General features: G+C 43.6%; 1 protein-coding gene across 2 annotated transcripts; it reads left to right on the forward strand.

Moving 5' to 3' along the window:
* The first annotated feature begins 55 nt into the window (after positions 1–55).
* On the forward strand, positions 56–24993 carry LOC142804077 (uncharacterized). Of its 2 annotated transcripts, none has more exons than XM_075890638.1 (4): positions 56–300; positions 8507–8572; positions 8653–8869; positions 18221–24993. In XM_075890638.1, exons 1-4 carry the CDS (start codon positions 247–249, stop codon positions 19300–19302), a joined length of 1419 nt encoding a protein of 472 aa, XP_075746753.1. In that variant the 5' UTR covers positions 56–246; the 3' UTR covers positions 19303–24993. The 2 variants fall into 2 exon arrangements, with proteins under 2 accessions (XP_075746753.1, XP_075746754.1); XM_075890639.1 differs by lacking the exon at positions 18221–24993 and adding an exon at positions 12336–13986.
* The last annotated feature ends 1845 nt before the right edge of the window (positions 24994–26838 follow it).

Genomic DNA, 26838 nt, shown 5'->3' on the forward strand with positions numbered 1-26838 from the left:
TTTTTACAAGTTGGCAACGCTGTTTACCAATATGGCAGCGCCTGCAATACGTGAATCCACGGAGGAAGGATCCTCCGTGCGTGAATCTTTGTACGCCAAGCCGCCCTAGAAAAGACGTGGCGCAGGCGCTCGCAGCATCACCGTGCGAAGATTTTCCGCGCCAGTCGTCTTTTCGATCTTCCCGCACTACGTTTAGGCTAGCGCTTGAGAAAGACATTGCAAAACGGAGAACTTCGTCCCATCATCATGCTGTCCTTTAGCTCTACGTACGACGTTATGAGCACCGACGGACGATACGATGTAAGCAGTGTTTCAAAACTTGTCACGTGAGAAAAAACAAGCTGCTCAGTGTATCGCTGCTGGTCGGCGAAGTGATTTCAAGCCTTTGAGAAGTACCGTCCTCAACTTGAGAAGTTTTCGTGATCGGGGTACTTCTCGTTGGAGTTTATCGCTCGGCTAAATGTGCACGACTTAAGCCAGGCTCTAAGACGTTGATTGTAGTTTCTGAGCGGAACGATTGAGGAGAATTATCAAAGGCATGAAAACATCTGGTGTGACGTCTCATCTTGAAGGTAGAGTTCACTAGAACAGATGAGTGTTCGCAATGAGGGCAAGGTTCCTTTTGCAAATAAGAACCTTGAAAATTTTTTTGCAGTCAAATTTAGCGGCAATCTGGCAACATTGACTCTCCCAGTCTGGCCACCATTTACTTATGCAACGCCAAAAGGAACCTTGCCCGCGATGAGCTTCTAAAAACGAAACCCAAACAGGGTCAAAGCTGTTTGCGGCGCTGCGATCGGTAGCCTGCTCGCAAGTAGTAAAGCCGGTACGCACCGATGATCTCACCAGAGAAGGATTGGCCACCCTGGTGCAGTATCTGGCCACCCCCTCCCGTAGGCATTCGTCAATTAACTCACGGCCCTCAGTCCCCACCAGCTGCGGAGCAACTGACCACGGCGGCGGTCAGATCTGCAAAGCAGCAGAGGGTGCTAGAAATCTCTGGATACGGACAGGCCACCATTGGAACTTGAACTTAGCAACATTTAACGTTAGAACGTTATCTAGTGAGGGAAGTCCAGCTGTATTATTCGAGGAGCTAGAAGGCATTAAATGAGATATAATAGGGCTGAGTGAGGTTAGGAGGACAGATGAGGCCTATACTGTCTTACAGAATGGGCACGTCATTTGCTATCGGGGCTTGGCAGACAGAAGAGAACTGGGAGTAGGGTTCCTAATTCACAGAAACATAGCTGGCAACATAGAGGATTACTATAGCATTAATGAAAGGGTGGTAGGCATTGTAATTAAACTGAATAAAAGATACAAAATGAAGGTAGTACAGGTTTACGCGCCTACATCCAGCCATGATGACGCTTCAGTTGAAAGCTTCTATGAAGACGTGGAATCGGCAATGAGTAAGGTGAAAACACAGTATACTATAGTAATGGGCGACTTTAATGCAAAGGTAGGGAAGAAGCAGGCTGGAGACCAGGCAGTAGGAGATTATGGCATCGGCACTAGAAACGCCAGAGGAGAGCTACTAGTAGAATTCGCAGAACGCAATAATCTGCGTATTTTGAATACCTTCTACCGAAAACGAGAAAACCGCAAGTGGACATGGAGGAGCCCTAATGGCGTAAATAAGAACGAAATAGACTTTATAATGACTGCACACCCAGGAGTCGTGCAGGATGTGGAAGTGGTTGGCAAGGTAAGATGCAGTGACCATAGAATGGTACGGGCTCGAATCCGCCTAGACTTGAAGAAGGAACGACAGAAACTGATACGCAAGAAGCCAATCAATGAGCTAGCACTGAGAGGGAAAGTACAGGAATTCAGAGTGTCACTGCAGAACAGGTACTCGGCTCTTAGCGAGGAAACCAACCTTAGCGTAGATACAATGAATGATAATCTGACGAGTATCATCACGGAGTGTGCAGTGGAAGTTGGAGGCAGGGTAGCTAGACAGGACACCGGCAAGCTTTCCCAGGAAACGAAGAACCTAATTAAGAAGCGTCAAATCATGAAAGTGTCAAGTACAACAGACAAAATAGAACTGGCAGAGCTTTCGAAGTTGATTAATAGACGTAAAGTATGCGATGTAAGAAGGTATAACATGGAGAGAATTGAGCACGCTCTGAAAAACGGAGGAAGCGTCAAAGCAGTGAAGAGGAAACTTGGGATAGGCAAAAGGCGGATGTATGCACTAAGGGACAAAGAAGGCAAAATAACTACCAATATGGATAGGATAGTTAAAATAGCGGAGGAGTTTTACAGAGATCTGTACAGTATCCGAGACAACCACGACCTTAATACTATAAGAACTAGCAGTAACCCAGACGACACCCCACCGGTAATGATAGAAGAAGTCAGAAAAGCTTTGGAGAGCATGCACAGAGGCAAAGCTGCTGGTGAGGATTGGGTAACATCAGATCTGCTGAAAGATGGAGGACAGATTGTGTTAGAAAAACTAGCCACTCTATTTACGAGGTGTCTCCTGACGGGAAAAGTACCAGAGTCTTGGAAGAACGCTAACATCATCTTAATACATAAGAAAGGAGATGACAAGGACTTGAAGAATTACAGGCCGATCAGCTTGCTCTCTGTAGTATACAAGCTATTTACAAAGGTAATTGCTAGCAGAGTAAAGAAAACATTAGAATTCAATCAACCAAAGGAACAAGCAGGATTTAGAACAGGCTACTCAACAATTGACCACATTCATACTATCAATCAGGTAATAGAGAAATGCTCAGAGTATAACCAACCACTATACATAGCCTTCATAGATTATGAGAAGGCGTTTGATTCAGTAGAAATATCAGCCGTCATGCAGACACTGCGGAATCAGGGCGTAGATGAAATATATATAAACATTCTGGAGGAAATCTACAGGGGATCAACTGCTACCATAGTGCTTCATAAAGAAAGCAACAGAATACCAATAAAGAAGGGTGTAAGGCAGGGGGACACAATCTCCCCAATGCTATTCACTGCGTGCTTACAGGACGTTTTCAGAAGCCTAGAATGGGAACAGTTAGGGATAAGAGTTAATGGAGAGTACCTCAGTAACCTGCGCTTCGCCGATGACATTGCATTGCTGAGTAACTCAGGGGACGAATTGCAACTCATGATTACGGAGTTAGACAAGGAGAGCAGAAAGGTGGGTCTTAAAATTAATCTGCAGAAAACGAAAGTAATGTACAACAACCTCGGAAAGGAGCAGCGCTTTGCGATAGGTAATAGTGCACTTGAAGTTGTAAAAGACTATGTCTACTTAGGGCAGGTAATAACCGCAGAGCCTAACCACGAGATTGAAGTAACTAGAAGAATAAGAATGGGGTGGAGCACATTCGGCAGGCACTCTCAAATTATGACAAGTAGATTGCCACCGTCCCTCAAGAGGAAGGTATATAACAGCTGTATCTTGCCGGTACTTAGCTACGGAGCAGAAACCTGGAGACTCACAAAGAGGGTTCAACTTAAATTGAGGACGACGCAGCGAGCAATGGAAAGAAAAATGGTAGGTGTAACCTTAAGAGACAAGAAGAGAGCAGAGTGGATTAGGAGACAAATGGGAGTTAAGGATATCATAGCTGCAATAAAGAAGAGGAAATGGACATGGGCCGGGCATGTAGCACGTAGACAGGATAACCGCTGGTCATTAAGGGTCACCAACTGGATTCCCAGAGAAGGGAAGCGGGGTAGGGGGAGACAGAAGGTTAGGTGGGCAGATGAGATTAAGAAGTTTGCGGGTATAAATTGGCAACAGCAAGCACAGGACCGGGTTAACTGGCGGAACATGGGAGAGGCCTTTGTCCTGCAGTGGACGTAGACAGGCTGATGATGATGATGATGATGATATATGAAGAAGACAAGGAAATGGCGGAGCATGTTATTACTAGTGATATTGTTAATATTTATGACTAAAAGTTTGGAAAAATTTCTGTTTCGGAGCTGTGTGGGAGCTGTGTCTATGATAAGAAAGCAAATAGCAATGTTTTAGTTGATGATGGTAATGATTTAGAATTGCCATGCAATTTGTTTCTGATGAGTTTTGCATAATACTTTTTTTGTCCAGCATTGCGAGTCAAGTGTCCACCGTCGAATAAACACACTCCTTGGTCCCTTTTTGGCATGGCTGAGAAGAGCAACACAGGAGCAATAGCCAGAGCACTAATACGCCATAAGGATCTTTTTGCCTCATAATAACTTGGTCTAACTGCACAGGGTCAACATATCCTAAGTCTGTAACACCTTAAAGGGCCCTGCACCAGGTTTTAGAATTTCGAGCAGGCACAAGCTATGTATGCACTGGGCACTCACGATCTCGTCTGCCAAGATTTGCAATGTTGCGCACACCAGAAATAGGCGAAATATCAGACAGAACACCACTTGGCCTTCTATCTCATGGGCGCACGCCCCAACATGGTGCTGGTGACGTATAAAATAAGAAATGGTTCTGCGTACGTCGAAGTGGTACGCGACTGTGCGAGAATTATTCAAGGCAGTGTGTGCAATTTGTGCAACCTGTTGCCTGAATAGAAGTGTGAAGGTTAACAGAAATATTAAAACATACAAGCGGACTCTATGTCACGTCATTTTTTTTAACTTCGTATTGAGCGAGATGCGAGACTAAGCTAGCTCCATTTCGTTTGCGTTTGTGTTCTCGCATCGTGCCGCGATGCCAGCCCTTACAACGCCTGGCGTGTTTCTGGTGCATCGTCCCTTAGAGCAATGTCAGCAACGCGACGCTGTGTATCGTGGTAGAATGCATGATGGATGCCATCCTCTCTAAACGTGCACTCATACAGGGATCCATCCCACAGAAACAGGCAGTACAGTACATAAAACATTGAAACGATACAAAACCGCTTGCGTGCATGACCTGGCATGCGCATGTCATGGGAATGTAACCTTGCGTGTGATCTTCCGGCTCTGACTTGCTTCGATATCGAAGACGGCAGGGAAATAATTCGGCTTGCGAAGTCTACACTGAGCAATTGGCAAAGGTTGGAAGCTCAACTCCTCGCATTATGCTATCACGGCTTGTAATGAGCCAATCAAAATATTCTAGTGGTGCAAATCTTTTCATTTAATTGGGCACACAGCTCCCAGTGTCTAAGTAAAATTTCTCATGTGACCTTTAGTGAAAAGCTGTGTAATAAGTAAATGCAAAGAAAACAAAGACTTCACGGGCATCATTTTTTTTATTTACTCTACTTTTCTCTGATGACTGCCTGCGGCTGCACAGAAGCACATCCTGTTCCCTACGCATGCGAAAACACGCTAGGGAGAAGCCGAGCAGACGATGCGACATGAATGAATACATGTGAAGAGGCTAATCTGCCTTCCTATTGGCTAAGAGGCTTTTTAGCCTTGACAGTGCTAAAAGGAACTTATGAGATGGAGTATAGGTTGCACCTTCTGAAAGCTCAATTTTGCCTGGTAACATGAATACCAGTCTCCATCTGTACTTGAAAGCAAAAGTTGAAGTTAAATAGCATTCATGTAGGCACTGATTTTGAAAATAGGAATTCATAGGCACTTGTAGGAATTTATTTAAAAACACACCTATATGTTCCTGCAAATTGTCACATGGTCAAAATCTAAATGGGGCCAAACAGGATTTGATTTATTGGCTGGTGCTCAAGAAATCTATTTCAGTGGCATGCAGCATGACGTAGAGCCTCTCTACGCTTCTCTCACCAGATCTAATAAATTCTTCAATTTCTCGCGCAACATTTTCTTTTAGAACCCTGGAATCTAACAGCAAAGGCATGCAATCACACTCTCTACAATGTGACAAGTTCGAACAGGGTGTTCCCCTTAGAGAAGCTGTATGATCTAATAATCTGCTGCTTGAACAATGCCCCATCTGGCCAGCTAGCATGTTGCTTTCTTTTTTTTTTCAGACTCGCACATGCGGCATGGCGAAAATAAAGGAAGTATGCAGCCGTTTCTCAATGCGAGCAACATAATAACATATTTCCTTTCAAGGTCGACACCGTTTGTGCTGTTTTCTGTTGCGGCCGCTAGGTGGCGAGTGCTCAGTTGGAATCACAAATACAGTTATACCTTTTGACGACCTCCGTTGTTACGCCTCATTTGTGGTTTTTTATTCCTGTTCATTTAAATTTTATGCTGGCCAGATTTTGTTGTACCCTTGTTCATTTCATGCTACCTTCCTCTCCCAGTCGATTTTGCCTTTGAAAGAATTTATGAATTCTGTCAAAAGCTTGCATGGTATCGGCTGCCTTTGCTTTTTTGCCCAGTTCCTGCGCACGCTAGCAAAGCCTGTAATTGTCACAGCAAAAAAAGCGGGAGAGCGTAAGAATAAGATGATAAAAACTGTAGTTGTTAAGCATGCGCCGTTACCATTTCATGAGTGAAGAAACTACATATATGGTGTGCTTGTGTCACGGTAAATATATTAGTTGGAAGTAGCACTCTGTGTGTTACCTTCTTGTCCCTGTCTTCATGCGCTTGCCGATTTCTGTAGAAGCTTCAAACTCGGTCCACGTTGTCAAATTCATGCGCAGACTCAGACATGGTCACCAGGTTGATACTCCATGTTGTGTCATCTGAGATTGCAATGATGGTAGGGTAGGGATAGCTGCCAATCTTTTGCTGGTTCTCGACAGGCTGGTGGGTGAGCTGCCAATATTTAGAGCACTCCAAGTATATAGCAACATGAACATTTTGTTTGCCAGTGATGCTCAGCTGCATAACGTCAAACTTCGTTGCCGGGTTAATTCAATGGGCCAACTGGCATGGCGTAATCTGCGTGGTCTCTTGCTTGGCTGTGTTGTATGTGAAGATCACAAATGGAAAGATGACATCCCACATTTAGTGTTCAACATCAACTTGCAGGGGTGCTCCAAAGTTCCCTCTTTCCCTTGAAAATGTTCCACACCTGACGTGTTTTTGCACTGCTACTAGGATTGGAAGCACTGCTTTGACTTCATAATGACTTTGTAAGTTTTGACAATCCGTGCTATCATGAAGCTCTCATAAAGGTGTAATCTCTGCTCACATGACTGTGCGCCGTTCCTGTTGAAGCCGAAGGTCACTTTTCTTACCTGATGAGGTGTCCAAGGTTTTTACCTTAATACAACTCTCAGCTTACACCAAACCATCCATTTTGTACTAATTTGACGAAGAGAATTTGCGAGACCAAGTAGAAATATGCACATAGAAATAGGCTTAGGCCATGTGCCACATCACAGTTCAAAATATTTAAGTGAACTCCATCAGTTTTTTTTAATTATGCTGAGGGTTAATGGCCCTTATGTGAAGTAAAGTTATCCTGCAGTTCTATGTATATGTATATACACACACACACACACCTAGTTTACTACTTTTAACTTTAACCAGAACCCTCCATATCTTTATTGAGACGACTCTTTATGAAAAATAAAAAAATCGAGAGTGCCTGACCGGTTCGACTTGGGTGTCACTCAGTACTCCGGACGGACAAAGTACTCCACCTATTTTTTCACTCTACTCTTTCTCTTCAGTACTCCTGCCACTAAAAGATTAAGCTATTTATAGCATCAGAACAACACAAGAGCAGGCAGGTATACTACAATATGATTCAGTGGTCTTAATCCTTTTTATACACGAATAAATTTTTATATGGTTAGTTTTATATTTCTTATTTTAGTCATTTACTTAATTCAAAGAGATACTGAACAAAAATTGGAAAAAGTGATGAAATTTCAAAATTACACTCAGAAGATGGCACTGTTTCGATAAACTGAGTTTATTTCTCGTATTTTTAAACAGTTGGTTGTATTTTTGATGGCTTGTGAGCACATGGCGGCTGCTCGCGAGTGCGAGCAGTGATGGCGAACTCATTGAGGCATATGCAGGATGCACATGTTCTTGTCCTCCTCTCCCTTTGCTCCACCTATTTTTTCACTCCACTCTTTCTCTTCCACAAAAGCGCTGGTGCTTTGCCCCAGCCGGAAGCATTGTTCACTGCTTTTGCTGTTCATACTGGTTCTAGGAACCCAAGTGGGAGATGAGCGAGTCAAAAGGCAGTTTCGAGTGAGTTTGACGTCGCCAAACGTCACATCTTCTAGTTTACGATGCAGCCCCTAGACGCGACAGTTTGCGAAAAACTCATAAAATTAATTATCTTCCCGTAGTTTCTGCTTCGAATGAAGGTTGTCTGTATCGATTTCAAGATCCAACCTATATATTTGGCTGAAAATATTGCCAGCAAAAATTTTGTTTAGTATCCCTTTAGGTCAGTGTTTTTTTAATTAGCAAAAATTTTGGATGCCTAAAACACTGCAAGAAGAACGTAAGAGCTCAAGGACACTCCTTTCTTGTGCTCCTGCATTCTCATTGCGGTGTTTTAGGCCTATGAAAGTTCCCCTCTTAATGATGTACCAGCTAGGTCAGCAAAAAGTACTTCCATGTTACGGTTTTCTTCTGTATGTGTCATTAACCATCCATACAGTAATCTTTTCATACACTGTTTCATATTCTTGTACAGATTCTCGCTGGAGATGGAACCATTGGGCACATGCCAAGACCAAACCATTGTAGTGAAACGGACCATGTAAGAAAGTTTTGCATTTATTTTTTCGCCAATAATCTTTAGCGTTGGCAAACGCAGCAATACTAGCCAATTCGTTTCAGGATGACATCGCAGTAGAACCAGTGCCTGCGACGGGTCCGTCTTGCGAGTCGGCACAACCTGTAAAAGCATCACCAGAGCCAGTGTGTAAACTGGGTCACATCACAGAGAAATCTGTTCAAGTACAACTACTAACCTGCCCCGCAGCATCACAAGCAGATGTAAAACAAATTATGTCATCAATTGCTATGCAAACAGAACCTCAAGCTGTTTCTACAGGTATGTTGTCTCATTTGGCTTAACATAAAAATAAAAAACTAAAAGAGTGAAGCGGGGAGTCTTATAGCATACCTGCTAACTTCTCAGATTTTTCCGTAAAATGTACTAATTTCGACTGCGCTTACGATTCTGAAAATCCTGATGGAAATTTTAGAAAAAATATTTCATTTCTGATAAAAAAAAAATGAAAAAGGGTGGCCCCCGCGATTGGCTACGGTGCATTGCCATAGCTAGTCGCGGAGGTGGGACAATTGCCGTTGTGTTATATTTCGCCACCAGGATAAAACAATATTGATTGATGTTATCATTATCACATACCTGCCAAGATTCCCCCCGTATTGTCCGGGAGACTCCCGGATTTCGATTGTTCCTCCCATTTTTAAGGTTGCCATGAAAATCTCTCGGAAATCGAAATTTGTGTGCGAGATGTGGCTGCATTGACAAAAATGCAGGTCAGTCTGTTCCAGGCTTTTTGCGAACCAACCGTATTTCATTATGAACGAACTTGAGAGGCGTTCATCTAAACATACAATTGAGTCTCAGTGATGCGAAACTGCGACAGATACGAATTCGTGAAATTCCCAGTCAAATTCATGTGTCTATTGGGCCGAAACTCGAATTTTCCAAACACTTTTCTTGAACAAGGCGTGTGAATGAACTTCAGTACCGAAACAGTTCTGATCAAGAGCAGCGTGCTCGAAGCTTCGGAAGTACGCGTGCAAACAGCACAGGCGCCGTCTTCTACAATGCGTGTGGTTGTCGTTACCACAACCGCTATGGACGAAACCGTAGTCGTTCGGCACAATCATGTATGGCGACGACGTTACCAACAGAACTTTGAAAGTGTGCGCGCGGCCAATGCTCAACCAGTCAAAGCAATGCTGCTTTCAGCGAACTCTGTGGACAAAACCGAGGCACTTGTGATCATAGATAGCATGAAATGATTTAGTATTGAAGGCACGTGAATTGAAAACAAAACTACCACTTGCCGCAATCGCCGCGCACAAAACCGCGATCGCGGCGATGCGATAGCGATCTACGAGCTCCGAAGGCACGTGGCTGACACAGCGGTAGATTAAAGGCAATACGTAAGAAAGTCTAAAGGCGTTTTGGTTTTCCTGTCCATAGAATCTAGAAACGAGCAAAGCCAAAGTTTTTACCCAGGTTTTCGTGGCAGCCAGCTGTGCCGTCCCATCCGTTCACGTATAAAGACATATGCGAGTTGTTTTGACGGAAATCGATTCTTTTGTTAGTTGTTTTGATGACACGAAATTTCGGGAGCATTTGCGCTCCCCCTTTGAGACACTCACTTTAGTGGGAATCCCTACCCTCGAATGTTCGGCCACTCTAAGCCATTATGAGACTGCAACGGCAATGTTTGCGCTTGTGTTTGGGACCCCCCTCCTCTTGTTTTTTCACGATGTTTTATATTGTTTTTTTCCTTTTTGTGCCGAAAATGGGGGAAAGTAATTCAGCACGTCGATTTGACTTATGGTGGCAAAACATAATTATGCTTGTCGCTAAAGCCAAATCCATCACAGCTACAAATTAAAAAAAAATCTGTGACCCCCCCCCCCCCCCTTCCCCGCTCGTAAGTTTTACGAATTTCTCTGTTGCCAGGTTGGCAGGTATGCTGTAACAACACATTGGGGATGTTATAAGAAGTAAGGCTAACAGTTGCCTCCTTTAGGATTTGATCTGACAGTATTCTCAATCTGCTGATGTAAAGGAATATGGCCGCTCCAGCTAGTGAAGTGACTTTCGTGCTTTCTGTCTCTTCGATGCTAAGTAAGCGGTGTGAGTGCAGCACAAACGGTACAAATGTATGAACCGTGAACTCATGTCTGCCGCACCCACTTTATTGAGTTCTCAGTTTCAGCACAAGCTATGCAGCTTTTGTGGGCAGGTCCCGGCTGTGGCGCGACGGCACACTCCACCTGTTATGGGTGCCGCTCAGATTAGTTTGCCCTTGCCGCGAATCAGTGATAGTGTTTTTTTTTTCATGTTTATATCATTTAGCATTGTCAAATTTTTTTGTCGAGGGTGTTAAAAAGCTCCAGAGGGTATAAGCAGAGTAAATAAACCTCAACTAAATTTAACAGAGCTCCCCCCCCCCCCCCTGTTCCACCTCTGTCTCTATGAAGCCAGCCCAGCATATTTTAGATGCGGAAGCATCTTATACTCGCGCCTTGTAGTGCGCCGTCCGCACCGCTTCTCAAACATTCGACAGCTGACGCGCGCGCATGCGCCGTCGCCCACCATCTGTGCCGCGCGCGCTTCTCCTTCGAGAACATTCGACAGCTGACAGCGCATGCGCCGTCGCGCCGTCGCCATCTGTGCCGCGCGCGCGCTTCTCCTTCGAGAACATTCAACAGCTGACAGTGCATGCGCCGTCGCGCTGTATATACTCAAGGTCGGCGCTCGCTCGCTCAGTTGCCGCTCGTCGGTTGGTTTGTACGGCGCGTCGACGTCCAAGGTCGCGGTAAAATGAATTCCAACGAATCCACAAACACAATGATCGACGTCCCTTCGACCAGCGCCGTCCTTTCGCATACGTGTGTACGTGTTCACTCATTTAACACCCCCTCCTACAACCACGTTAACCAATTTAGCCATCGACCCAAGTAAGTCGCAATTTAACACCCTATTTCACAACCACGTTAACCAATTTAGCCATCGACCCAAGTAAGTCGCACTTTAACACCCCGTTAACCAATTATATGCTCCGCATCCTCCTCAGTGTTCCCCCGAGGGAAGCTGCGGGCAATTTTTTTTCTCACAGCATTCTGTCTGGCAGCTATTTCAGGAGGTTCTGTTTACTCCCACTTGTTTTAATGCTTTTAAAATTTCAGTATGGAGCCAGTGATAGGCCAAGCACTCAGTGCAGAATACCGTTTCATTGGATTTTTATGTGCAAAGTATGTTGTCTGGTTGAACAACCAAGGTGCCTGTTTCAGCTTTGACAAGCTAACAAGTCTTGAATCGTGTAGCGTTATCTCTTGGTTTTAAACAACATTACATCTGATAATAGAAATGTATGACAGAGTGAGTCTTTGAGTAGTTTCACACAAACTTGGCTGCCAATAAAAAGACTTGTAACTTATTAGATGTCTACCCACGGGAATCTTTTCGACCTGCTTAGAAGTCCAGCGGAAATATGTTACCAAGTTCCCCTTGAGTCACTTCCACTGCGGTACATTAGTCGTGCAGATAATCGTAGCAAAATTGTGAAGGGGCTAAACACTGTCACTTGGAACAGTAGTTTTTTGTCCATGACTATTCTTTTTAACATGTGTACATGCCGTATAGTGCAAGTATGGTTGATGACAGTTTAGAACTACTTCTAATCACTGAGAGGGATCTATTAAAATTGGTGATGCCCTGAAAAACTATAAATATTATCGTGTGCCGATTTCTGTCTTTCTATTAATTTTCTTCTTTTTCTTTTTCTTTTTTTTTCATGCAGTAAACATGCTAGTGGTGCAGAAGTTACGTGTCTTCAGCAGGACAGGTCCTTGAAATCCATGAAAACTCTTGAATTTGAAAAATGCATTTTCAAGGCACTCGAAAGTCCTGGAATTTTTCCCAATTCTTGAAAATCCTTGAATTTCCTGAGCAGTGCATTCTCATATCGACATTGCGACCTCCTAAATGCGGTACATCGGTGTAAGAACCTGTTAAACTCCCCATTTCTGAAGCAGCGATGGGGCGTGGGTGCACATGATCTCATTCTGCAAAAGTGCATGCGAAAAAAAAAGTTAGTTTGTGGCGAGGGTGAAGCAGTGAATGTGATAGCAATAAATTAGAATGTCACACGAAGAAGGGCGAGCAAGCCCATACATGCAACGCGCCGCTCAATAACGAAGGACACACACTGAAAGCGCACAGGACAAGTGCTGATAAATGACTGTCATAGCTCAACACTGGAAGCGTGCTGCTTAAACAAACCAAGAATGTTGCTAGAAAAGAACACACATGTATCCACAGGATGAGTGTAAATTAAACACTGTCACAGTTGTTACTTCTTGGTTGTTGAGCAATGAGCTGCGAATGTCAACTGTGCACAAGCCGGCACTCTTGATGGGGTGGTGCCATCAAATTTCAAGGCTATAGCAAACACCTTGTGGGTTTAAGAATATATTTTAAGTCACTTTTTAGGTATACCTAAATGCTCATTCCCCTAATCGAGGCCCATCGCGAGCGCGTCCAACGCTAACGTAGCTCTACCGGAAGGGCAACAAGGGCTCTAGTGACGTCACACCAGATCTGTAGTTAGCTGAGTGACCTTGAATATCCCTTACATATCGGCAAAGCATCGGGGCTGCTGCAGGTAGCGGCGAGATTGTTTTACAGGTACTTGTGTGGCACATTTGTGCGAGAGCTGACAATACTCAGCATGACGCGTGCAAAGCTTTGTGATCACGTGACTAAGTCAGAAACACTGCTATGTACCTGCACAACCCAATCCCCACAAACAGAAACTGAAAATTGTCCATACCAAAAAGGCGACAAATTATATAGCAAGAATAAATTAATCTTGGTGCCTGTATCGTGCTTATTGGAGCTATAGTTAAAGCTTGCAGCAAAGAGCACACAAGCCACAAATATTGTAGCACGACCCCTTTATGACCCGACTACACATGCGCATTGAACCCCATCAGCGCATAACTTTCTGACATGACATCGTGCCCTATTCGTATGGAGAGGGTGTGAGAAGTTATTAATACAGTGCTCTTTTTTTTATAATTGTGATATCCATAGATATTGTAAGTGTAATGAAATTGGTCATTTTTGAAAATTTTTAGAGTGAAGAATTCCAACTTAGCGTGCCGCTTTGAGTCCTTTAAAAACTTGCAACAGGTTCTGGAGAGTCCTTGAATATCCTTGAGTTTTCGCCTTGGAAACCTGTACGAACCCTGTTCAGTCATACAAATATGTTTCATGACCACACAAAATTTGTATAATCAAAGATCTACTCTATAGTGCCCTCATACAGTGTACTAAAATCTAGTATATTGAGTGCATTGGTCTGGTTCTATGGACATGCGCATGCTGTTTAATGCCTAATCACATTGTCACAGCTGTTGTAGTCAGCCAAATAAAAATGCTGAAGTTTGTATTGCGTCATGTATGTAGTCGGGTAGGAAGAAAACGTCGAAGAAGCACTTTGTGACTGGGATATTTATCATGGAAATAACAGACGAGAAATGTCAATAGAATTAAAAAAGCAAGGTAGGCTCTGCATTATGAACACCTTTTTCCATAAAGGTAGAAATAACAAGTGCATATGGGAAAGCTCTATGTACAAACAAGGAAATAGATTTCATTCTATATGGGCCACCATAATGCATACAAGATGTTGATATCACGAGGAAAGTAAAGTGAACTGACCATAGGTTAGTAAGGGCAGCAATAGTGCTCCAACCTTCAGCAAGGCTAATTACCAAAACACCACGTAACTTAGACTTACTTAGAACAAATCTGACCACTTAAGGATTACGATCAAAAACAGATACAAACAGATGCTTAAGTACAATAAGAAAATGCTGTCATCGAAGGAATGAACAAAACAGTAGATACACTGATCCCTGAAGCAGCGATCGTAGTTGGATGTAAAAGATCGAGGCACACACTAGCAAGCTTTCTTAAATCACGAAAGAATGAAAACGGCAACACATGAAGGAGTCAGTTAAAGAAACACACCACTAAAAAAAAAAAAAAATTGTCTGTAGTCAAGGGCAGCCAAATTTTTGCTGTATATATAGCTTTTTATGCTGATTTCAATAATTTAACCAGTTTCAAAGAAGTTGCATGGTTTTTGTTTTGTACCATGACAATAAGTAAAATATAGTTGTTTATTCACATTAAAATTTTATGGTTCTAAGCTATTAATGACTCATATTGCTTCTGAATAACTGTAGGATACAAATAGCTATCAAGAAAGTGCATATAAACGTTTAAGCGGCAAGAAAAGTTGCATTGTGAGAAGTCTTAAGATGCTCTGCCCATACTAATTGCTTACTTCAGCTCTACAATAATTATATTGGTGATGTCAAGTTCTAGGACGATACGTACCTGCATTCTTCTTATGTCAAGGAATATGTGGCCAAATTTTATTTTGCTCTGGCTACCAGAAGTACCGAAAACAGGGTGTCCAAATTCAAAACATTATTTGAAAATGGATCTTGCAAAAAACATATTTGAAAAGTATAAAGGAAAGCTCATCTTTTGGGCAAAACTATGTTATTTTAAATTGATTTATTCAGTAATGAGAGCTTGGAAAACATGGTTATTTTAAGCATGCGACTTTAGTGAACTTCTCATGCGAAATGCAATGGCAAGCAGCACAGGTGGCAACTTCCAGGGAACTCTAGATAGGTCTTCTTAGTTTTTGGTGGCCACCTTGTGCTTTTTAAGGGTGATTTTACCTATGACAAGTTTAATTACAAGGCTCAATTTTTTGTAGTAAATGTTGAGAAACACTTTCTGAAAGCAAATAAAATTGAAAACTATGTAATTTTGGAAAACACTTGCATCTTTTGATTCTGATCTTTCCTTGAGATCTAAAATAAAGTTCTCTGAGCTAATGAAGCTGGTCAACAAGCAGAACTACATAGTAACTGCAATGTCACGTAACGCCACGTAGCACGTGCTCCTAATACTACCTGGCAGCTGACTAATAATTCCTCGTATGCTACCTAAAGGCGACACGTTTGTCAGAACGATACCCTCACTATGAATGAAGGAAAGAAGTAAATATTTAGGGGCCCTTTTTTTTGTTAAACAAAATATTATCATCACTTTGCTTGGGTCAGCATATCACCTTACTTTGCACATAGTGTTTCGTGCTTATTTGTTTGCTTGGAACTGTGCACAGCAAAACCAGAATAGCAATCTTTTCTTTGTCTGGAAAGCATAAAACCCTGGGGCGGCCACTGCAGCGCTTCTTCTTGCACACAGCATAAGTTTTTTGTTTATTTTCGCATCTCTTTATAGCTTAAGAAAGAAACTGATAACTCATCGCACGTAAACATTAACCTGTCTGCTAGAGCATTTCACAATGTTCACCGATTTTTCTGACCATATGGTGCTTTGGCATGCCTTCGTGCTAATTTCGTCGCTTCGCTGTCTCACGTCATGTTTGTGTTCTGCCGTGCTCTGTATGCGCCAATGAATACCTCAAACTATGCGCAACTTTTTATTTCTAAAAACCAGGTTTGCCATAAACTGGCATGCACTAGAACTTTGTAATATAAACGCCTGCCCTCAAGTCAATAACAAAAAGGTTGATCTAAGAATTTTTGTTCATCAGTTGCAACAGTGCCATGTTAACTGCAGCAAAATATTTCTGCCTTAACGTTGAGTTTGTATGCAAGAGCGACAGGTGCTTCAATGCCATAGAATTTTTATTGAAGGAATCTGTACATATAGCTTAAAAAGAACACCCTGTATGTTTGAGGTAACTGACAGTTAAGCCCTAGCGCATTCAACTTTTTTGAAGGCTAAATACTTCTTGGTTTAGCTCCATTCAGTTCCTTCAGCTGTGTAAGGCTATGAAAATCGCAAAAGCCGCTTGACCGGTCCAAGAAAGACTCACTCGACTCCTGAAGAAAAGTTATAGTACAGAACAATACAAGGACAGACAGAGAAGATAGGACTGGCACAATAATGCTAAGCCAATTTCTCGAGCTCGAACCTCATTTTTCTTTTTAACTTTATTTAAAACCATGAAATGGCCTCCACGTTCAGATTTACTGGATTTATGCAATGGCTTGTAATGTAAAAAAACAGTTCTTCCTTTAATGTTAATAAGTGTGCTTGCAGTCTGGACCACCAAAACAAAGATGCCTTTTCTAACTCATGTAAATGTTAGTTTTGCTTTATTCACATTGTCTAGTTTGCTTCTTATCAACCTCTTGCACTCGTATTTTCGTTCCTATGCTTCTTATTTTGGAATATAAACTAGTTGTCTTGCTGCAGAGTGTTCTGTGGATGCTTCTGTGCAAGAAAAACTTGCTGTAAGTAAGTAATTCAATGGGTTAGTTAGTGCACATTGGCACATATTCAAAGCAATATGGCTTTTTGGTCATCACATTGGAATGACATATAAATTGTTTTTTTTTTTATTCGAACCCTGGTGTTTCTATATCTCAAGCACGTTTTTATGAGAACCTATGGACAGTAGTACGAAGGAAAGTATAGGGAATGTTATTTGTAGTAGTCGGGATATAAATGCTAATAAAGCGATGTGAACGAAAGTATAAAGTACTGTCGTCAGACCTGCAACCTTCAAAGGATGCATCTGGTGCTCTACCAACTGAGCTATGGCACCCGTCAGCGTGGTCTAGTGGCTAAGGATGCTGACCCGCTGGTTGTGGAATCGAATCCAGGTCGCGGCAGCCACATTTTCAATGGAGGCGAAAGTGCTCGAGGACCGTGCGCCTAAATTTAGGTGCACATTGAAGAACCCCTGGTGGTAGAAATTTCTAGAGACCTCTACTACGGTGCCTCTCATAATTATAGGGCGGTTTTGGGACTTCAAACCCAAACAGTCATCTTATTACAACACTGCAGCTACGGCAGTAGTAATCACCCCATCCACTTAATTGGATAGAACTGTGCGTCTATACCTGGGAGTATTAGAGAATGCTGAGTGCAGCCATGCTGGCCAGTGTGGAACCCTCTTTTTTGCCTGCAGCCATTACACAGCACATTGTCTTTCTGCGAGCTTGCAGGTGACCAATAATCTCTTGCATACTACTTGAAGGCTTGAAGTCTGCCAGAAGGAGAACTTTGTCATGAATGCTACGAGTTACTGGTAAAGCGCCAGCTCATAGAAAGATCACATGCCATATGATGCCAGCAGGGAGCAAAAGTTTTCCACACTCGCAGGCATAGCTACAATTGGTGCTAAAACTCCCAGGTCTAAATGCACAGATATAGGTACACAACAAAGTAGACTGGGAGGTGGCCACCCCCAGCACATTGAGTAAAGCACTGGTCACTTTATTCAAATGTTGCCGGCTCAGTTCGTGATGGCTCTAAGTTATCTTCTTGTCTGCTTTATCTCTTTGACATTTATCAAGTAATTACCACAAATCACATTCTCTATTCTCTCTTTGTCCATATGGTCTGTTAGTTCTCAATAGTATTGTGTCTAAGAAATAAAAGTGAATTAGCATGAGAGTTGCGCTGAGATAGTCCACTGTTGCCTTGGTTTTGGTGCAGCAAGGTGATCACTGCTTCACTTACGTTCAGAGCAAATAAGATGTATTGGCTGGTGTTGTAGCATGTTCCACATAGTGCAGAAAAAATTTACATTGCCCTTGCGTGCTCACGGTGGCTTTGCAGGTTGCTCATCTTTTCTGTCCCTGGAGCAGTCTTTTTCATCGGCGTCTGTACGAGATCGACTGAATTCCTGCCAGCAGTGCACCTATGTGACACAGGACAACACGAATATGAACAGACACCATCAGAAACATGTGGGCGAGCTTCCCTTACAGTGCCACTTGTGCCCAGCTGCATTTTCTCAGAACTTCAATCTGATGGCTCACTTGAACACCCACGCGGGAAAACTTCCCTTCTCCTGCAATCACTGCAGTGCATCTTTTTTGCAGAAAAATGACCTGATGAAACACTTCCGAACACATACAAAGGAGCGTCCCTTTTCCTGTGTTCACTGCAATGCATCGTTTGTTAAGAAAACTCACCTCGTTAAGCACATGCACACTCATACAGGAGTGCGTCTTTTCACCTGTGTCCACTGCAGTGCATCGTTTGTGATGAAATGCCACCTCGTTGAACACATGCGCCTTCACACCGGAGAACGTCCTTTTTCCTGTGGGCAGTGCGATGCGTCTTTTGTGCAGAAAAATCACCTGGTGAGACACATCCGCCAGCACACAGGAGAACGTCCATTTTCTTGTGTCTACTGCAATGCAACATTTTCGCGGATGTACACCCTGTCTGAACACATACGCTCTCACACAGGAGAGCGCCCCTTTTCTTGTGTCCATTGCAGTGCATCCTTTTCAACGAAGGGCTGCCTTGTGCGGCACATACGCAAGCACACGGGAGAGCGTCCGTATTCCTGTGTCCATTGTAATGCTTCGTTTGGGCTGAAAAACCACCTCGTTGACCACATGCGCCTTCACACTGGAGAACGTCCTTTTTCCTGTGTACAATGCAATGAATCTTTTGTGCATAAAACCCAGCTGGTTAGACATATGCAAAAGCACTCAGAAGAACGCCCGTTTTCCTGTCTCCACTGCAATGAATCGTTTTTGTCGAAAGCTAACCTCAATGAGCACATGCGCATTCATGCACAAGTACATCCCTTCGCCTGTATTCACTGCAATGCTTCTTTTCCACACAAATGCCGACTTAGGGTTCACATGTCGCGTCGTCATGCAAATACAAAGCTACAAAAGTGAGAGGCTTTCAGACTTTAGACGTGGCAGGGAGGGCAGAGTTTGTTTACTTCAGGTGACATTGAAAATGTGGTTTGAGGTTTGAAAAGAAACTTCAGCAACTGATCAGGAACGATGATTTCAGTTTGAGGTAGGGAAGAAGCAGAAGATAGTATAACAGAAAGGCCGACTTCTCAGAGCTACTGAGTTGAATAACTTGTGGTGCTTGACGCCCACCAATTTTTGAAATGGGCCGACATGGTAGCCGAGCCAGGTGCTTGGTAATGTAGGTGATGATTTCTCATGGGCGTGGCCTCTTTATTTTTCCTCTTTCACTACTCAGAGAAAGTGACAAAGGATAAAGGAACTTATGAGGTAGAACAACACTGAGCCACAAGCTCTCTTATCAGTTGAAAAAGTATAAGTATTTCTCCTAAACCACCGCTAGTTCTGTGTTCCCACCAGTGAGCACAAAGTCCAGGTGATCTTCAGCAGGAAAACTAGTGAGCAGCCACAGGCACTGGGCATTGCAACCTACTTATCCTGTATTGGAAGCAGACCGTCTGAACACTTTGCTATATTTGTGATTCTTAGAGCTGAATGCAGTGCAGGAACGTACGCTTGTATGATTCAGAAAAGGGTGCATCTCCTCTTCTGGCTGTCGAAGTGGCTGTCGAAGTGCATGGTAAAAATACTTTTTGCAGCCTGTTAGAGAAAGACGCTAACATTGAAGAGAATGAAGGATAAAGTAACTGAACAGGGAATAGATTTGCACCATTTGTGGTGGAAGTGTTCGTACATATGTCTCCTTTACAGAAGAAGTATTGAAAGGACTATTTATTGATGAAAGCTCTCATGGTGCTGACAAAGTCTGGAATGAATGTGCCTTGGCTGCCATGCGAAGGACAAGGCCTATAGGCGGGCATGCAATCAATGGGCTCAATGAGCAATAGGCATGGCTCTACAAACATGCGCGCCAGTTTGACTGTGCATGCCCATTCCACCTGGCGATGCTTGCAGCAACTTAGAACAACGGTGGTCTTCACATCTTGTCTTGGAGATAATCAGTATAGGGTACACAGGAAGGGCGAGCCCCGACATCTCAAACTAACAGCTACTCTGTCTTACCATGTGTCTGGCAATTGCATTATGCCTGTTCTGGAGACATGCTGACACACAAGGAAACATGATGCGATGTTTTCCTGAAAGGCCCTGTGGATTTAGGGCTATTGACGCCTTTTTTTGAAGTCGAGTTTACTCTGTCATACCGTGGCCGGATTGGAGAGGTGCACGCACTTTCCTTCTTACAACCTTCTCATTGTCACTGTTTACCCCTCACGCTGCACACCTATGTTGTCGCTGCGACCCTACAGCTACCACTGCCTCCAGCCCAAGCGGATAACGAGCGTGCACTCGCTCCCCTCTCACAGTGTATGCTCGCATTATTTATAACTGCCATGCACTGATAAAAACTTCTTGACCCTTATTCCTATACTACCACTGCACAGTTTTGTCTTGCCTAGTTATGTGTCCGTGTCGGCAAATGAATTTCTGCGCAACATGCAGTGTTTGCACAGAATGAAACATCAGGCTTCAATTTGCGTCATAGCTCTGGAGCCAAAGTGCTGGTCTTTTTATTTGAGCACCACTGGCATTAAAAACAAAGGATGGTGTAAGGCCGCATATGCTCCCTAAGGAGGTTTTGCTCCCTAAGGAGGTTGGCATGTTCTTTTTTCAGGGAAAGATGGCAGTGTCATTTCGCTCTCAGACGGCGGCTGCCCGGCTTTTCTTCTTCGCCGCGCGCTCAAGGTGAGAGCGGTTTCATATCAAGGGAGGAACTGCGAGGTCGTGGAATGCCGAGAGGGATCATATTTTTGGGCAGAAGCCGGTGTCATGCGCCTCCCACTGCGTATGTGTGCAACATGGGCAGTTGTATTGGCTGTATGCGATGGCGCTACGCTGGCAGTCGCGTGCCACCCCCTTCTAGCGTGGTGTCTGGGCCACGGCCGTGGCAGTCTTGTTTTCAAGCTCCGGGAAGACGCGGCGTCCGGTAAAGAGACAGACCACCCTTGATGGGTCCAAGTGAAGCTGTTTGAGGGCATTTGCCAGCGATGGTACATGCTGCAGAGGCATTGTCTTGTCTCTTTGGGTGGCTAACGATGCCGTTGAAGAGCAGAATGTGAAGAGCAGAATGTGTGAGCAATAAATTGCGTACATGTGACATCCGCTACTGACACTGTTTGCGATCACTTGCGGATGGGGAAGGAGAAAGGCAGTTGTTTTTCTTGGTAGTTTGGTTTTCCGTTTCGGCCCTGCCCGGTGGGCTGTGGCCTTCGAATATATTGGCTCTAATTGGTCGCCGCAGTCAAGGGAGGGCTAAAGCACGGCCACTGCCCATTTTATTTTTTTGAGGCACCATATATGTGCATGATTGTGACTGGACAGTCTGGGCTGTAATCAGTGTTTCCGATAGATCGGTGAATCTCCGTACCTACATAGATCTAGCCTGCTGCAATCAGGATGTTTGTAGATCATTGAAGCTAGAGGCAAATACGATTGAAAACAGTTTGGGTTCTAACTTTATAAGTAGTAGAGTGAGACTGCACGTTTCTCTTGTGTTTATCTGTGTATCTCTTAAGCTCAGCTGTATATATTATTTCCCCTTCTGATAAACGAATTCGTCCATTTAACCTCCACTGCTTGCGCTTGAGTTCATCATCACTGCTGATGATCGTCCAAGATCTACGTGATCGACAAAGAACCATCACGAACTTTACTGATGGTGATACATACTTTGTGAAACCAATTATTTATTGACAATGAAATTAAAAACAAACAGAATTTTCTTCATTAATAACACATTGTTTGAAAACTGTCATGTGTAACACATCACTTCTTGCTCAAATAACTCCCACCTGGGATAAAAAATCAAAGCCTAAAGTGTTTTTTTGGATGGCTTGTGCGCATAAGTTATTGACGTCTTATTCCTGTTGGTTATCTTCTTGGTGTAGTTGATCAGAAGTATTCCGACAAACTTCTCGGAAGTCAAGCCGGCAGGCCTTATTGCGTGGCTGTTGTTAACGCCTTTCGGACAACGTAGCAGTGGCGAGTTTTCAAGATGTAACTGAATGAGGATTTGTAGTACTTCCAGAACATTTACGCGTGGAAGGTGCTTGACAGCTTTCTCAAAAAAAGCACAAAATAGAGCCACACACACTGCTTTTGCAGCCTGCTAAAATCTTGGCTTTGCTGAGGCATATACAAAGGATCACTTCTCCTGTACGTTTCGAGGAGCATTGAACACGCGTCACTCTGAAAGTCACTTATTAGTTTGGCGATGTATCCAGTGACGTAACCAAATGAGAGTGTATGATAGAGGGTGATGGGGTGTCTGGTTATTCTGCATGGTCATTCAAATCCTCAGTCAGAAAATGTGGTAGCGCTGTAGCCAGCTCTTCGGCACCAACACAAGGTATTGTGAGCTCCTTGCCAATCGAGGCCTCAGACTTGATAATGCGATAAAGCACAGTGGTCACTGCCCTTGCATCAAGCATGTCATTCCCTTTGCACATGAATCTTATTCTTCCAACGTTGACCTCAAATAGGGTCACTGTTCAGCTTCCTCGAAAAGATGCAGTTAATACCATTTCACAGAAGAAAACGTGCAGTTTCAGCTGTAGACTTTGTCGTAAAGCGCAAGGATTCAAATGTCTCACTAGTGAAACCATTCTTTCCTCGTGCTTTCAAGCTTTCCTGGATGTCTTCTGTGTAGCTGGTAAACTCTTTCGCAAGTCACAGCTGCCGGAAGTTGTCTGTATTTGATATTGGGCTCTTCCGGCTGCTGCTAGCATGCGTGGCATCATGGATGTTGAACCATTGTCTTCATAAAGTGAATAGTTGAACTTGCTTAGCTGAACATGTACAGGGTAGTGTCACCGCCTGTGTTTTCTTGGAGGTGCTCAATAGCTGCAATTACTTGAGAGATTATTTACACTGATCGAAGGACATTCATCTTTTCCGGGTTTCTAGGGTGGACATGTTTCTTGGTTAAGTTTCTTGCCAGCTTGATGGTCATGTCCTTCTGGTGCCCATATAGCATTTGGACAAGTATGTCACAGATTTCTCCTATGTCGTCTGGGAGATCTCGTTTGAGAAATTGACTCTAAACATTTTTTTAGTACGTGGCATAGGTTAAGCTTAGGAAGATTAATATCATATGGAAGCTTCACTACCATCGATAGGCTGGCACATCCCATCAGTTTAAACACTGTAGTATTGGTGGAATTATTATTCGTCATGATACCCACAATCAAGAATCTGCACGACTCGGCAGCATTGATCACTTCCTTAGTTCGTGCAAACAGGTCTCTCCCGCAAAGCTGCTTAGTGAAATAGTATGAGAGAAGAATTCTGTAGGAGCTAGTGATGCCATAAAGCATAAAACACAAGACCCTGTTTGCAAGGGTTTTCTTCGAGCCAGCTGGTGTGTCCCAGATAGGCTTGTCTCTAAAGCTAAAGACTGCGTCCAATTTTTCATCGTATATGCATTTTGTTGTGATGGTAGCCTCGTAAATGATTAGCATTGCCATATGCTGCTTAGAGTTGAGTAAGGAAGCTTCAAAAACCTCTTTCTTTCATCTCTGTCATTGTCAGGCTTGGTCCCGTGCACCGCTGCAGCATGCACTTTGCTGGAAGTGTGAGCAGCTGGGCTGTCCGAGGGCGTCCGTAACGCTTAGGCGAAAAAAAGTGCCGCACGACACACTCTCTGATTATCTTCTCTGGGTAGGACGGTCACTTTTGCCCTTAACTGTATAGTTGATGAAGGAGAAAGATGGCCTTCTTTTCACCGTTGCACAATCGGCCACAATTTCTTTGACAGAAGCTGCCTGTTATTCTCCCGACAAAAAGTGTGTGCTTTCCTTACAGTGCCAAGCTGTTGTTGGAGTTTGCTACACTTCAAACGCTGGTCACAGCTTGTTTACGGCGCCTGCCGATAGACAAAACCTATAAACTTACTCGTTGGGCCTCTTTATTTGCCTTTTGAGTGCAAACACTATGTTTCTTGTCAGCGAAGTCATCCTGCGATTCAGAAAGGTCGACCGTACCTTCTGGCTCCGCTTTTCGCATGCTTGGTTTCGGAACAGGGACAGAACATCCAGATTCGGGCTCTTTGCTATAATAAATCACCCATAGCCAAACACAAACCATCCCAGAGTTCGGACAAACATCCACTTTCTACACGATCTTAATGAAGGCTCTCTCTGCTCCACGTGGGCACACAGCCTTCCCCTCCTGTCGACGCAACTGTACACAGCACTGCGCCCTCACGGTCATGGCACAAACAGCGCAACGGAGTTGTGGGGCCTGCCTAGAAAAGCCTCTGGACTGCGCATATGATGTTCAACAAGTGCAAATGGAAACAGAACAGAGACACCACGAGAGTGAGACAGTGGTTGGTGCAGGGAAGACGGGGAAAAACTTTATTTTGAAAATGCGACGGCCTTGGTGGTGCGGATCCCACGCCTAGGTGTCAGCCAAGAGCCCTTGGGCCCTGGCGGCGTCCTCGGCCCGTCGAGTTACCCAAAGCTGTTCCTCTGGGTAAGAGCTGAGCAGCACGGTCTCCCACGGGGAAAAACTCGAAGCCCAGGGGCAGAGACTTTTGTGCCACTAACCAAGAATCACATCTCAAGACGGTTGTAAATTTTGTAAAATAAACTTCTTGTTCTAATTTTAATCGAAGTTTTCGTAACACTGACAAGTCTTTTTGGCTCTTGGCACTGGGTAAGTTGGGTACTCGTCGAATGCTGTCGGGGCACTACCATGTGAAGTTACCTGAATCACCACACAGGCACGTAGTCAGTAGAGAAGAAATGTCGGCTACAAACGACAGTCGACAATAAAATTTTCCCTTACAATGTTTTTCAGCCACTTAGCAACCAGTTCTGTTTTACTTGGGAATTGGTGAAAGGAAACACTTTTGGTCGTATGCAACAGTTCATCACGGTCTGACTGGCCGGTCTGCAGCAACCGATTCACTGCTTTGCATTGCAAGACATATCCCTTAGAATGCAAAAGTTAGAAGTCAAATGGACTCAAATCAAGACGTATCTGGCTAGAAACATTCACTCTATTGAACCACAAAACACCCGGCTGAACGATGCAACACACTACGTAAAAAGAATGTCAAGACGGCTGTAGCTAGACACTCCCAGAACTACACACGGCAGGACTGGAGAGGTGCGCATATTAACTATACAACTGACAGCCTTGACCAACGTTTATGGAACCGGAGCACTTCTTTTCTTAACCTTCTCACCCATCACTAAAGCAATGAGAGAGTTTCTGAGTATATTTCGTAACCCGTCGATGGTAAGGGTGCTGCAACCCTGACCTTGCGCCGCGCACACGGCACAAGAGTGTTGATCGACGTGAAACTGCGGAATGAGGGTTCTTGGCGGATAGGGAAGAGGGAGATTATTCAAGAATTTGGGGATAGAGGGATGAACGTCTGCTCTTAAAAAAAAAGTAATTTCATCGGACGGCTCACCGCCAATTGTAGGTATTTATTTACAAATACTGCAAATTTCAAACGAGATCAAGGCAAGAAAAGGGGGGGGGGTTACCGTAGAATACATAAAAAAGAGTAAACAAATTACATTAAGTTGTACTACAATGCACTAAAATACATAAATGCAGACATAAGTTAACTACAAGTTATACAATATAAACATCATTCCACTAGAAAGTAGGAGTAAGAGAAAAGAAAACCGTACATGAAAATAGTTATGTTCACAAAGAAATCGGGTAATAACTTGACTCAACCGTTCTGGGTTAGTGAAGCTACCTCGAGTAAAGCTATCTCAGGGCAGCCAAAGTGAAGCTGTCTAGTGAGTGAGTGTTTGCAGTTGATGGATCTAGTCCATTTGAGTCTCTTGAGGTTCTCTGGAAGTAAGAGTATTAAAAGAAGTTAGAATGGAGTGTATATTCAGTTAGTGTCATGGAGTAAGTGTTGCGTGTAGGTCTACATGAGGTTACTGAAATAAACATAGAGGTGTCAATGTTTACCTGGCTGTGTAGCAGTTGATGCACGAATTTTAACCTTGTTAGTTTGGATCTATTTTCAAGGCTAAAAAGACCTGCCTTCTTTAGTGATTCAGTCGGTGAATCTGAAGTTTTATATTTGTTAAATATAAACCTGATGACCTTTCTTTGGATCCGTTCAAGTTTATTAATGTTATGTTGAGTGCACAGGAACCATGCAATGTTATCATATTCGAGAACTGATCGGATAAAAGTTTTGTATGCTAAAAGCTTGATGTCAAGGGGGCAAGACGGAGGTGTCCTCTGACGAAAAAGAGCTTTTTTAAGGCAGTTGATGTAATGGTGTTAATGTGAGAGTCTCATCTAAGATTGTGTGTAAGTAATAAAACGAGGTACTTGTGTCCTTGAACTCGACCTAGCTGTATGTTACTTGCGGTGTATGCGAACTCAGACATGTGTCTGTTTCTAGTAATTGTCAGGGCAGCTGATTTAATAACGTTAAGGGTCATTTGCCAGTCC

This window comes from Rhipicephalus microplus, chromosome 3, assembly GCF_043290135.1.
Source record: "Rhipicephalus microplus isolate Deutch F79 chromosome 3, USDA_Rmic, whole genome shotgun sequence".
NCBI lineage: Eukaryota > Metazoa > Arthropoda > Arachnida > Ixodida > Ixodidae > Rhipicephalus > Rhipicephalus microplus.

Coding starts and splice junctions, on each gene's coding strand:
- LOC142804077 (XM_075890638.1), top strand. CDS start 247: ATGCTGTCCTTTAGCTCTACGTACGACGTTATGAGCACCGACGGACGA. Junction 301..8,506: donor GCACCGACGGACGATACGAT/GTAAGCAGTGTT, acceptor ATTCTTGTACAG/ATTCTCGCTGGAGATGGAAC. Junction 8,870..18,220: donor ACCTCAAGCTGTTTCTACAG/GTATGTTGTCTC, acceptor GTGGCTTTGCAG/GTTGCTCATCTTTTCTGTCC.